The sequence below is a fragment of the Xiphophorus couchianus genome, chromosome 12 (assembly GCF_001444195.1).
Source record: "Xiphophorus couchianus chromosome 12, X_couchianus-1.0, whole genome shotgun sequence".
Classification (NCBI taxonomy): Eukaryota; Metazoa; Chordata; class Actinopteri; order Cyprinodontiformes; family Poeciliidae; genus Xiphophorus; species Xiphophorus couchianus.
In genome coordinates, this window is record NC_040239.1 from 4,804,245 (window position 1) to 4,817,826 (window position 13,582).

The following is a 13,582-nucleotide window of genomic DNA, read 5'->3' on the forward strand; positions in this document are numbered from 1 at the left end:
GAAAAAAAATAATTTGAGAAAAAATAAATTCTGAGATTAATTTCAGAAATTTGCTAGAAGAAAACTTTGAAATTTCAGAATCTTTATTTTGTAAATAATTGACTTTTCAAACTCAGAAGTTTCAGCTTTTTTTCTAGAAAATTTCTGAGATTTATCTTGCAAATTTTTGACTTTTCACACTCAGAAATTTCCAAGTTATTTTTCTAGAAAAGATTAATGAGATTTTTTTTTGTTGCAAATTTTCAACTTTTCTAATCCAGAAATTTTCATGGTTGTTTTTGTAAAAAAAAAATAAAAAAAAAAAAAATCAGATTTTAATCTAAGAATTTCTGCTTTATTTTCTCGTAAATTTTTTTTCAATTTTCAAACTCAAAAATTTCTGATTTTTTCCCCACAAAGGTTCTGAGATTAATCTCAGAATTTGAGTTTTTTCCTCACAAATTTATCTTTTTTTTCTATCTAAAATGGCCCTTAAATGATGTGGTAAAATATCAAATGTATTTCTCGCTACAGAAAGCTGAATTTATGAGCGTTATGAGGATGTCAAACATTTATTGGTGTTTATTTTTGTTTTGTTTTTTCGTTTTGTTTTTTTGGTGCATATCTAAAATTCACGAGCCATGAAATGCCAAAAAATATGTAAATGAATGAAATCTGAGGAACGATCAGAAGATTTTAAGATTAAAAACATTAAAACTCTGTTTTTATAAGTAGTATTTGAAAAATGGGAGGCAGGATTTAAAACCTCAGCACATTTCCTGTCGCTAATGCATCTTTTTTTTTGGGAGGGGGGGGGGCATAATCTGTAGTTTGTGTTATTTTTTTTCTTGTTACTTTTGAGATTATAACCTTTGGTCTGTTTTGTCACACCAGCCAGTAAATGATGCCTCTTACTATAAACAAGATGCTTTTTTCACCTCATCCAATTAGAAGTATTTATTTTGATAATCTGGGATTATCCCTCACCTTTATCAATGATGCATTCTTCACTTTTTGAGGCACCTCAGAGCATTTTGACTTGTAAGAAGAGCAGTTCACACTAAACTAGCCAAGTTCTCTCATTTCTGCTTGATTTGCTCAGTATATTTTATACTCACAGTTAATATTTTTTCTCCTAATGTTGTTTTAAAAGTTTCCTCATCCCTGATTGGCTAAAGAATTGAGTGACATACAATCTGTCTTTACTGGGGTAGCTTAGTGGTGCCAGTCGATGACTCCTAAACAGAATGTATTTAGCTGCTTCTGAGGATTAAAACTAAAAGCCCTTTATGTACGTTAGAGCTCAGGGCTTTGCAGTACCTCTCACACTAAAAAAACTCTGAGTCACTTTGAATAAAAATACACAGAAAAATGTTCTGACATTTCTGTATAAGCACAGGTAATGTTTGTTCTTGCACAGGTACATAATGTTGTATAATTCCTACGTCTTTTTGCATTTTAATACAAAACAACTATTGGTGCAGTTGTCCTTTGCCAAAACAGTTGTCATGGTGCATAAAAATGATAAAAATTAGAGTTTGTGTTGTTTTCTTCCTCGCTGATTAGTTTGGGATGCAAAGCAGAATTTAGGGCGGACAAAATGGAAAATGTTGAAAATCTTTACCAAGTTAATTGGCTTTTAGAGTTCAGGTGTATGAAATTTAACAAATAAGAGCATGTATTTATTGCCACTCCAGATAAGCTTGTAAATAAATGAATCTCTTATTGCAGCTGCATAATCTATTCTACAGTAACTTTAATCTGAGTACAAAGACTTACATGAGTTTATTCAAAAAATAAAACAATCTTTATTATAAAGTAACTGCTCTTTGCAAATTTACCAGCAGCAATTCCAACAAAATAAAAAAATGAAATAATTTCTGTTAATAAAATTTACTTTCTATTATGATCAGCGTTTCTAGGAACTTGTAATAATTAATTCTTTGTTTTCTGGGGAGTAAATATGACGTGACATGAAGTCCTATTAGTTTTAGCAATGAAGCTGAGCGAGAAACCGAGAAAAATAAAAATAAAGTTTGACCATTTATTGAAAGAAGCAAATAAGCATCTAAAACCAAATAAAAAAATTCGTTGATTTAATTTTACCAGCTCAATAATAAACTAAACTTGCAAATTCTAATAAAAAATCTGTTTTATACATTAAAAGAAATTCACAGAGTTTACAGACTTTTGCTGCTTGTTTTTTGTTTGTTTTTTGAGAAAGATATAGTCAGTTCTCAGCAGAAACAGGATTTTAGCCACAATTTAAGTCACTTTAGTTGCATTTAGCTATATTTAATTAATGAAACGGAGATTTGGGTTCAGTAAAGTCTGCTTTTTAGTAGAAGTCACTGAATAGATGTGGTTCTATTTACTATGAGAGTGCAAAATATTTCCCTAATTAAAAATTGAAGATTTAATTTTTGGTAAATGTAGATTTTTGATTGAGTTAAAAACATATTTCCTGATTATTCTGCTGTAATAAAAACATGGATCTATTATAAAGTTGTCTTTAAGGAATTAGATTAATCACTTATTCCTACATCAAACATGTAAAAGGAGATTAAATGTAAACCTTTTAAATCAGGGATTAATGTTAAGATGATTGTTTAAGGCAGTTAATGCATCTGTGGTGCATTTAACCCTTTGGACCGTGATTTGAAGGTGAAAGGTCGTCGGCACAACCCCAGGATGGATTGGGTCGCTAGCAGCAGCGGTTGACGTTGAGGCCTATACTTCACTCCTTAAACAACTTCACCGGGATTTTTGTACAACAGCTTTACACGATTTGACTCTTTGATGATAATACAGGGGTGTCTTTCACATTCTCACATTAAAGAAGTGCTTTTTTTTTTTCTCCTCTCAAGTCAGAGATGTACGTCATGTTGCACATTTCGTCTTTGTCGGGTTTGTCTAGATGTTCCTGTACAGAACAAATGTTACTGGTTTTATTTTGGAACTCTGTCTCTAACATCGCAGACTTTCAGATTGGAACTTTGTACGATTCGTAATAACCACGTTTATCTCAGAAAAGAAAACACATAAATGTTTTAGGTTTAAACGCTGTTTGTCTGGGTGGTTTTTATTTCTACACACTCATGCTGTGAAGTTTACATACACTGAAGTTAAATCAGAACAAGCTTCTCTTATTTTAGGTCAGTTAAACTCACCAAAATTATTTCTATTTGCTAAATGCCACAATAATGAGAGAATATTTCAGTTAGATTTATTAATGTCTTCAAAATAAAAAGTTCACATGCAAGTAAGTGATTACTGTCTCTTTAAAAGATTAGAGAAAGTGCGGATGATGACGCAGTGCTACATGCACGCCATTGGCTAGAGTTGGCAAGGCAGCCAATCCGAGAGCGCCATTAATTTTCCTTGGTGCTGATTGGCTGAGTCCCCGAGAGCGGAGGAAAAAGACGGTAAACGTTAGCTTCTATTGTAGAGCTAAAGCGGTTTCCGCAGTGTTTAATGAGGCATATTAAGGTAAAAATGAGGTTTCAAGTACTAAAATAGGAAGTTCAAAACGTTATAGAGGTGGTCTCAAGTATTTTCAGTTATCCGTGGGCGGTTCTGGCGCCTAACGCCCGCGAATATCGCGGGTCAAAACACGAAATATGACAACTTGATGGACTGGAAATTGCATTTTAAAAGAACTGAGCTCTAACTGAATTAAAGAAAAAATACGAAGAATTGTTGATTTTTAAAAAAGCACTTTCCCGGCACTCTCTTGATGTTTGCAAAATTAGAGGGTTCAGAAACCTCCCCTAAACATTCAGTCACATTCAACAGGCGCTGCGCCGTTACCTAGCAACCTCAGTAAAGCCCAGCCCGTCACCTAGCAACCCTTGCATGGGTAATCATTTACCATTCCAGGGTAAAAAAAAAAAATCATTCTTAGAATTTTGTGCTTATTTTGAGTTCCTTTCATTCAGAATGAGATACTTTAACACCTCTTGTCACTTTAAACCTAAACTTAAATGTAAAAATGTAAAGAGATCTTTCCAGTCGACAGCATTTAATCTCCCCTTTGGGATAAATAAAAATAAGTATTACGTAATCCCAATAAGGTTCTAGCCCAGGGATGGGAAACTCCAGGCCTCAATGGCCGGTCTCCTGCAACTCTTAGACGTCTCCCTGGGCCAACACACTTGAATTCAACAGCTGAATCACCTCCTAAGTGCAGTCAAGTTCTCCAGAGTCCTGCTAATGTCCTCATTATTTGACTCAGGTGTGTTGAGTCAAATGATGTACTAGTTAGGATTTTGTTTGCTTCTGTTTACTTCTGAGCTAGATAATCATCAGAACATCGTTTGTTTTTAGTTCCTGTAATGAAAAACAGAGATAAATTAAGTTCATGGTGTGTGAACACAAGACACGACATCTTTTTTACGACCGCTCATTCTTTGGGGACAACAAACCAATGGATAATCACCACAAACCTTTTGTGGAACCACTAGACATAATTAATAAAATTAAGAAAATTAGGGAAAATTCTGAGGATCTGCTTCATCAGCAAGTGTCTTTAGTCAGAGGCTTCTTCAGACTCACTGTAACACTGACCTCTACAGAAGATCTGTCCTGCCCAAAGCCAACAACATCTACAACTGTTGAACTGAATGAGAGGAATTAGAAAATGATTTAAGCATGTAAATCAGTTTCAGTTTATACTTTCACACATTTAGGACTAATTTAAATAAATACATGTAGGCTATATTTCCAAATCACCTTTTATAAACTAGACATTCCAATAATAATAAACACAAACAAAGACAAAAGAAAGCATCATATAACATTTAATATATATATAATCATTTATATATTAAATGATCAAAACTTCTTTTATTTCAGCTCAACCTAAACCAAGAGGATGTGAGAACGACCTGAAAGTGAATGAAGTCGAGTTTAAGTTTATAAATCTGTAAATAAGGAAGTGGGTTTTTTATAGGTCGGACTTTTTCATTAACTTAATGTTTTGCAGGGATTTTGTTGCTTTAATGCGTTTTAGGACTTTCTTTCTCTGGGTTTATTTTTATATATTTATTAATATAAATGTTTAGTCCCTTTTTTTAGCACAACCTTAGTGGATAAAACCTATTATAAAGCTGCTTGTCTGATTTTTGGTAGTTCCTTCAGTCATCAAGCTGCTTTTTTCATGGAAATTTATCTGCTTTATTTATAAAAACTGAAGCCAAACAAATACACCAACTCTCAAAAACAAGGCAATAAAATATCAGACATTATATAGCCATTTAGTTTTGCTCTTTATTTCTTTAATTAAAACAAATTACATAATCATGGAGTTGAAGATAACATTAAAACTGAATTAAAAAAATCTATAAAATAACATTTAATGAAAACAGTCTTAAAAATAAATTGGGCTTTTACACTTGACGTTGGCTCAGCTTTTTAAAATTATGTCCAGGTTTTGTTCGATGAGGCACTTCCTGTTCAGGTTGATCATCAGAAGGTTGTTGGAGAAACAGTGGATGAATTGATGTTTTCATAATCCCTGAAATTAAAAACACAGAAACAGATTAGAGTTGTGTTCAGATCAGAGATTTAATAAGAAACAACACTACTCTGCAACAATAAAACAGTACACACAACAAATGGATGGATGGAAAATTTATCCATAGCAAAGGACAAATTTGTATTATTACCCTTATTGTAATAATTTATGTTGAATACAAGAAGCAGCGTCTGCAGCCTCTGCCCAGCCTTTGAACACAACAACATACCAGTGAATACAAGTCATGTCAAAGGGGCAAAAAATACTTTAATTTGTTTTCAAAACTTGGTTTCTGCATCATTTACAATAAGCAGTCAGGCTTTTCATCATATTAATCCTCTTGAAACCACTAAAAATGTATTTATAGATTAATAACAGGGAGGAAAACATCTGTAAAGATAACCAAAATAAACCTATTGACAGATGATCATGGCTTTATGAATGGTGTCAGCATTTATGGTTAACAATGGTCACAATCAGGATTAAGGTGAAATATTTGGTTCTTTTTTTCTCGCAGCATATTAGACCCAAGATAGAAAAATGTTTTGTAAATTTGCTATAAAAAAAACCTACAAAATTTTAAGATTAATCTCAGAATTTTTCTAGAAAAATAAACATGAACATTTCTGAATTTGACAGGTCAAAAATATGCAGGAAATAATTCTGAGATTTTTTGATTAATCTCAAACTTTCAAGAAAAACAAGGAAATGTCTAAATTTAAAAATTAAAAAAATTGTTGAAACACCTCAGTTTGAGGAAAAAAAAACTTCCTGAGATTAGAACTTCAATTGTTTGCTCGAAAACACTCCAAAATTTTGAGATTAATCTCAGAGGTTTTCTACAAAAAATAAGAAACTATCTGATTTCGAAAAGTCAAAATTTGATGGGAAAAAAACTTTGAAGAAATTTTGAGAAAAAAAGAAATTTTATAATTTGAGAAATTTAAATTTCTGGAAATTTTCAGAACTTCAAAAATTTAAGATTTTAAACTTTTCAAAATTTTTCTTTTTTATGGATTTTTTTCAGAATATTTTCAAAATTTCTGATTTATTTCTAGCACATTTTTTACTTTTCAAACTCAAATATTTCCATGTCTTTTTTCAGAAAATTTCTGAGAATAATCTCAAAAAGTTTTTTTATTTTTTGTGGAAATTTACTCGTTTTCTCCTATCTACAATGCCATCTACCCGTCTGGACTCTGACCAGTTGTCATCCATCCATCCATAATTTCTATAAAAGTCCACAGATTGAGCTTCTTCAAATTCAGAAAATGCCACTTGTGGTTCTCAGTTTATGTCTGACGGTTTAATGAAGCTTTGAAATATCTACACTAATATGTAAATTACATATCTCCATGACAACCACCACTGGATTTACAAACATTTGTGTGTTCATGTTTGCTGCAGAGGCACAAAACAAAAATAAAAAGTTCTTACTGGTTAAGTTTGTTGAGAAACTCTGGGAACCATCCGGCGTCTGAACTGATGCAAACCTTGGAGCCATTTTTCTTGATGATGCTGCAGAGAAAGAAAGAAAAACCAACTTTAAAAAATACAAACTGACCCTAAATGAGACAAAAAAAATCACCAATTGACAGAAAGAAAAGTACATTTTTGCCAAAAAGATCAGAAAGTTTGATTTTAATCTAAAAAAAATAATTCTATAAACAACTTGAACATTTCTAATTTTGAAAAGTCAAAAATGTCAACATTTTTTAAGTTTTCTGGAAAAAAGCTCAAAAATTTTCTAGAAAAGAAAAACATTGAAATTTCTGTTTATAAGGTATAAAATTTTCTAAAAAGAAAAAAAAAAAAGATTAGACATTTTTAGATAAATCTCAGAAATGTTATGGAAAAAATGTTGAAATTTCTGGGTTTCTTTTGTTGAAAAACTTTGACTTTTAAAACTGACCTTTTTTCTAGAAAATTCCTGAGATTAATCTTTCAGTTAATCTCACAATTGTGTTCTGTTTTTCTTGAAAGATTTCTAGAACTTTTCTGTGAAAATCTTTTTCAAAAACATTTCATAAAAATTCTAGAATAAATCTGAATTTTCAAAAGTCAACTTTTAATAAATATTCTGTTTGAAAAGTCAAGTATTTTTCTACAAAATTTATGAGACAAATGTCAAAATTTTTGAGTCTTTTTTTTTTTTTTTCAATTTTCACAAGTTTTTTCCAGAAGATTTCTGAGGTTATTCTAAAAATGTCTGAGATTTTTCTTGTTTCTGTGTGAGATGACGGTGAAATGTCGTCGTTTTGGTCCTTTGTTGACGCCGTAGATGGAAACATCTCCAGCTGAGGTTACTTACACTCTTTCTGCACGGCGGCACCGTCCTGACGGAGGCGTCACTTCCACCTTGGCCACGGTTCCTAGAGCGACGCGTGTAGAGGTCGTTTTAATGCAGCGGCATCCCAACTTGGAAGCTGCAGAAAAATTCACATTTTTAAATTTATGCTAATTAGCTTGTGTAGCATCTGTTTCTTCTTACAGCTGACAGATTAATAATGTGATTTTTATGAGATTTTTCCTCTTCACATTGGAGTTCAGTGAAGTCTGCTCTTTATTTACATGTTTTCTAGTGCCAAAAAAGCACGAGCACACCAGAAATTACAGAATAAACCTTAAATATCTGAATAAATAACAGTTAAGAGAGGATTTCCTTACCATGCAGCTCAGGGATGCAGCAGTAGAGAGTCAGAGCGACCAGGAGGATCACAGCTTTGTTCATCTTGAGAGATTTTTTTAGCTTTCAGCACCGGTCAGGATGTGGGAACGATGTGTGAATGAATGAAGTCGAGTCTGGCTTTTTAAAGCTGCAAATAAGGAAGTATGGGGGCTTTCTTCCCGTCTGAACATTGAAAAAAAAAAAAAAATCAAATGTAGAACGAACTTGTTGCATCTGGAGGTTTTCTGGGGGTTTTGCTGACTTAACTAAAGTTAGGGGTTTCTACCCGGGGAGTATTTTCATATAATTACCACAGCAGATTTTAGATTTTTTTTACAAATAATCTGCTGGAATTAATTTTCTGCTGCCCACATATAAATAAATATAGAAATTTTAAAAGAAGAGAATTGGTAACAGAGTAGAAAAAGATGCCGTTTTTATATTCAGTCATATTTAATAAATTAGAATATGTGTTCATATGGGGCTAATTTGTCAGATTAAATGAAAGTTTTGAAAATTGACAATCTGTAAGCAGGTATAAATACAATCAATGTTGTAAAACATTATCTTTATAAAATGTCTCTTAATACAACCTTTTTGTGGTAATACTTTTATAGTTTTTTATATTCACTTTATGTGAAAAGTTGCATTTTTACATAAGAAATACACAGTTCTTCCCAACATAGAAACCCATTCAATAAATTGCATTATTTTTGAAAAGTCCATTTATTTCAAGGACTTTGACATATTACATAGATTAAATACACACTGAATAAAGTATTTCTGTAAATTATGATTTTCCACTCAGAATATTTAAATGTATTTAGTTAAAATTATGTTTAATACAAAAATCAGACATTATTTATTTGATCACTTCTAAAGTCTCACGTTCTGTCACTAATTAGTTTGAAAATTGTTATTCTTTAAATTTGAATAATTAATAAATACATTTTAGTTTGACTAATAAAAAAATTTTATTAGATAAGTTAAGTTCCACTAGTTTTTATATTATTTCTATTTCAAATAAAGATTAATTATGGCTGTGTTGAAATAATTCGTAATTTTGTCATGTAACGAATCATCACGTAACGTAAAGTAACATTATGTAACATTAGGCAACTTATAAATAACGTAATATTACATCAGTTTAACGTCATGCAACATAACATCATATTATGAAATATAATGTAACATAACACAGCGTCGTCATATAGCTAGACAAGGTAACATTACGTAGCATAACATTACATAGCCTAAAATGACGCAGCGTAAGAATACGTAGCGTATTAGTACGCAGCGTGGGATTACGTAGCGTAACTTTATGTAGTGTAACATTCCATATCCTAAAATGACGTAGCGTGAGATTACGTAGCGTAACATTACATAGCGAAACATTACGTAGTGTAGCATTAGGTAGTATAACATTAACATAGCGTAACAATACATGTAACGTCACGTACCGTGATGTCATTTAACTTTACATGACACAGCTCAACAAGCGTTAGCAAACATAATGTAGCACACCATAACGTCACGTAGAGACAAAAAGTAGCACTACGTAGCGTAGCATAACGTGGTGTACCGTAGCGTGACGTTAAGCAACATTCCGTTACAGAAAATTACATAATGGAGCAGAACGTAGCATAGCACAGCACCGTGTAGCTAACCAAGGTTAAAAATATTACATAACGTAACATATGATAACATTATATAAAGCAACATCAAGTAACATTATATAACATAACACAACAAGCGTAACTAAATATAAGGTAACATAATTTTGTGAATAGTATTAAATAATAACAAATGGTAACATCTAAAATAATATGCACAAAACACACTTTAGTTTATATAAAAACAGTAGTTTATGTCTCACAATGGGTTCAAGGCCAAGAAGGAAAACCACAAAGTCTGTTTGTGTTTTCTACACAGAATGAATCTTTTTCAGCAGTTTAAGCTACAAAACGTCTCCATTTTGGAGACGTGTTGGTCTTTAGTCTGTGTGTGGATCAGTGAAGCTTGACCACCCACGATCCTGTCAATGGTTCACCGAGTTTCCTTCCTTGAGCCCCATTTGTTGCTACTTGGCCATTAGAAAGACAACTGCAGTAAGAACCCAGTTTATGAAAAAAAGTAATAAATAATAACCAAGTTTATATAATCATGAGTAAAATTGAGCAATTAAGCTACAAGAGAATAGTTTTTTCTACTTAATTTCTATGATCTTATGCATATACTACTATATTTTGCTAATTGCTAAACTAATTGACAAAATAGTTTTCAAACTTGAGTGAATTTTCACCAAACTAATCTGGAGTTTAGGGTTTGGACAGATGGTTTCTTCATTCAGAAAATAAGCAAAATACAGGTCAGTAAACTGCACATAGAGCAGAAGCAATTCAAACTCGGAGAATCACCAAAATACTAAAATTACACCAGTTTGGGTTGAGCCTGGGTCAGGTCCACTTAGAATCAGTACCAGGAAATGCTTCTCAGATGTTACTACATCGTACCAGGAATCAAACTGCTGTATTTGCCTTTGGGGTCTCAGCCACTTCCTGTTCTTGTAAATAGATAATTAAGTGTGAAAGTAATCCCCCTGCTGATTGACAGATGACTTCCCACACAGGAAAACAAGATATTCTTAACTTAAAATGAGCTCTGATGGGTTACGCACCAATAATTTCCAAAATTATGACATGAAATTTCTCTGGTTTCTGGAGAGACAGAGCAGATCAACTTAATAAAAATGTAAATATTCTGTTGCTTTGATTAAAAACCAAGTTTCTTGAAGAAAGATTAGAAGATATTTGTATTTTTCTCTCAGAATATCATTAAATGTAGAAAGATTCGGAGGAAATTAAGAATGTAATGGATTTGGAAGAAACTCTGATGAACAGTAGCTGCGTGTGAAAAAAAAAGAGTCAATATTTCACTAATGTTTAAAAAACACAATTTCACAGTTCCGGTATTCCATAAAATAAGAAATGAAATTAAAAGCTCACAGAAACAGGTTTGCTCACCCGATAAGTCATTAAAAAAACATGCCGCTCCACGATCCTCCAAGTACTTCCTGTCGTCTTCTTCTTCGTGGTTCGCGCGAGAGCCAACATCCGGTTGTTGATCATGTGACTCCTGTGACGTGAAAAAAGTGTTTCCGTTGCAGTTTTCTGAATATATCAATTTCAATATGGCCAAAATCCCCCACCTCATCCTAGCGCCAGCACCGTTTTTGTTAATCGAAAAACGAGTGGATTTCAATTAAGCAAATTTATTTTTAAAATGTCAAATTGCACAATTATCTGGTCAATGGAAACGAATGTAATAACGTTAAAAACCTACCTTACAAGAAAAATACTTTGGGAAACGTTTTTCAAGCTCAAAAATAACCAGTTATCTTTACAATATGGCTAAAAATATTGGGTCAATCCTCCAAATCCCTGAATTCGGACGTTCTGGTCAGGTTTAATGTTTGTGAAGCTCAGTTAGCCCAACACAAACAACAGTTAGTATGATTTTTTTTTTATTTGATTTTTTTTATTTTATTTTTTTATCAACAAACATCTTTATTTAGAAATACAAAGAAAAACAAGTTAGTATGAAATGTGGCAAACTCAATCCACTAAACTGAAGTGCTCCTGACCAGTAGGGGCAGTGTTGAGTCTGTAATATTACCTCCATAAATATGCTGGTGTTGGAGGATGTCCATTTTGTGGAGAAAGTTTGCAGTGCTTCATCCAGGTTGTTTTTAATATTTCCAACATTTAATCTTTTGCTTCTTTTTCCTGTGGTTGACACATTTCTTTCTGCGGCAGCTGCATTTTCTCTTTGTATTCTTGTTAAATGTAGGTTTTTTTGTTGCCGTTTTATTTGAAAGAATAATTTTTTGTTTGAAGCGTGTTTTTGTTGCAAAAGTTTTTTCTCTTTGTGTTTTGATGTATGCATGATTCGTGTGTTTTAAACGCGTCCACCGCCCACCCCACCCCACTGCAGCTAAAAAATTATACAAATTTGGTCCGCCCATCACAAGTGTTTGATTTTTTTAACCCGGTTAAAATTATTTCCAACGTAGTTTTCTCATAATGGAAAATATTGAAGTTTAACTATTATGCTTCCTTGAACAGGTTAGGATAGATCCCAATGTTTACACTTTCACATGAAAATAGCATCATATGTTTTGTTGTAAATCAACAACAAAACATATGTCTTGTACGGCGTATACACTGGTAAAACCAGCTGGCCCACCGTCCTGGAGCTCAGCTAAGGTTGCTAGGTAACAGTGGAACTCTGCCGGGGTTGCTAGGTAACAAGGCAGTTCCTAGGGATTTCTTACATTCCAAACGTCTTTTGAAATGGTTCATTTTCCAGACAACAAAAGAAAAATTTAATTTACTTCCAAAAAACGTCTGGGTGCGTTTCTTAAGTGCTTCAGCAACAAATGGAAGTGCATAAACGTACAAATAAAGTTCAGTTCTGACCTTTTTCGGACAATTTAGAAACTATAAATGTGAAGTTTTTGCTAATATTAAGACACATTGAGGGACTGAATGCATCAAAAAACAAAGTAGCCGAAACTTGTTTAGCTTCACCTACGCCGTAAATGTTTATTCTCTGATGACTAAATGCTGAAAGTAAAATCATTCCAGGAGAGATTTGCAATTTCACTGGGTGCCAGTAATAGGGCTTTTTTTTTTACTGAGTCATTCACACCTAAATGCTTGTGCATGTGAAGTGACACTTCACACTTTACTTCAAAGAAACCAGGAAAACAGATTAAAGCAACAAAAGGTGTGACATTTGCCAAAGAGCGATATGGGACATCCTGATGCAGTGCGTCGACGTGGCTAGAACAGGAAATACTGATAATCTCATCAAATAAATTTAATTTAAAGGAAAAGGAAGGGAGGAAAGCGTCTCTTATCCTCCACATAATTAAAGCTGACTCATCCGATACTAATAATGTTAATTTGGAAATAATTGCTGACTTAGACGTGTTGGCATATGCAACAAGGTGCAAGAATGCAGTGAAACCGTTTCCTGTCAACTTGATGTTAATCGAAAAAGGTCCATTTTTCTAGCAGGAAGAAACAGGCAAATTGACGGTTTCTGGTGAAACAATAAATGAAACCTTTTAATAATCTTAATCCATCCCAGGGAAGCAGAAATTAGATCGGATTTTTACATCCCCCATGCAGTCCGTTTATACTTCTGGGTTAAATTACATGAACCTTTTAGGGTTTTACAGTGAATCAACAAAGCAACCAGAGCAAACTACTCTGTTGCTGTAGTTTATCAACAAAAAATAATCAGCAGAAAGACAGAACTTGTACATAGATGCTGCGTTCATGAGATACTTGTTCACGCTGTAAAAAATATCATGTTTTGTATTCTCCAGACTCATGATTGTTTGCAAATATAAT

General features: G+C 32.9%; 1 protein-coding gene across 2 annotated transcripts; it reads right to left on the minus strand.

Annotated features, from left to right (window-relative positions):
• Nucleotides 1-5,227: 5,227 nt before the first annotated feature.
• Nucleotides 5,228-8,352, minus strand: cxcl13 (chemokine (C-X-C motif) ligand 13). 2 transcript variants are annotated; one of them, XM_028033657.1, is made up of 5 exons: nt 8,162-8,352; nt 7,806-7,920; nt 6,932-7,012; nt 5,646-5,703; nt 5,228-5,494 (listed from the first exon to the last, which is right to left on the minus strand). In XM_028033657.1, exons 1-4 carry the CDS (start codon nt 8,223-8,225, stop codon nt 5,661-5,663), a joined length of 303 nt encoding a protein of 100 aa, XP_027889458.1. In that variant the 5' UTR covers nt 8,226-8,352; the 3' UTR covers nt 5,228-5,494; nt 5,646-5,660. The 2 variants fall into 2 exon arrangements, with proteins under 2 accessions (XP_027889458.1, XP_027889457.1); XM_028033656.1 differs by lacking the exon at nt 5,646-5,703 and having other exon boundaries at nt 5,239-5,494; nt 8,162-8,326.
• Nucleotides 8,353-13,582: the final 5,230 nt, after the last annotated feature.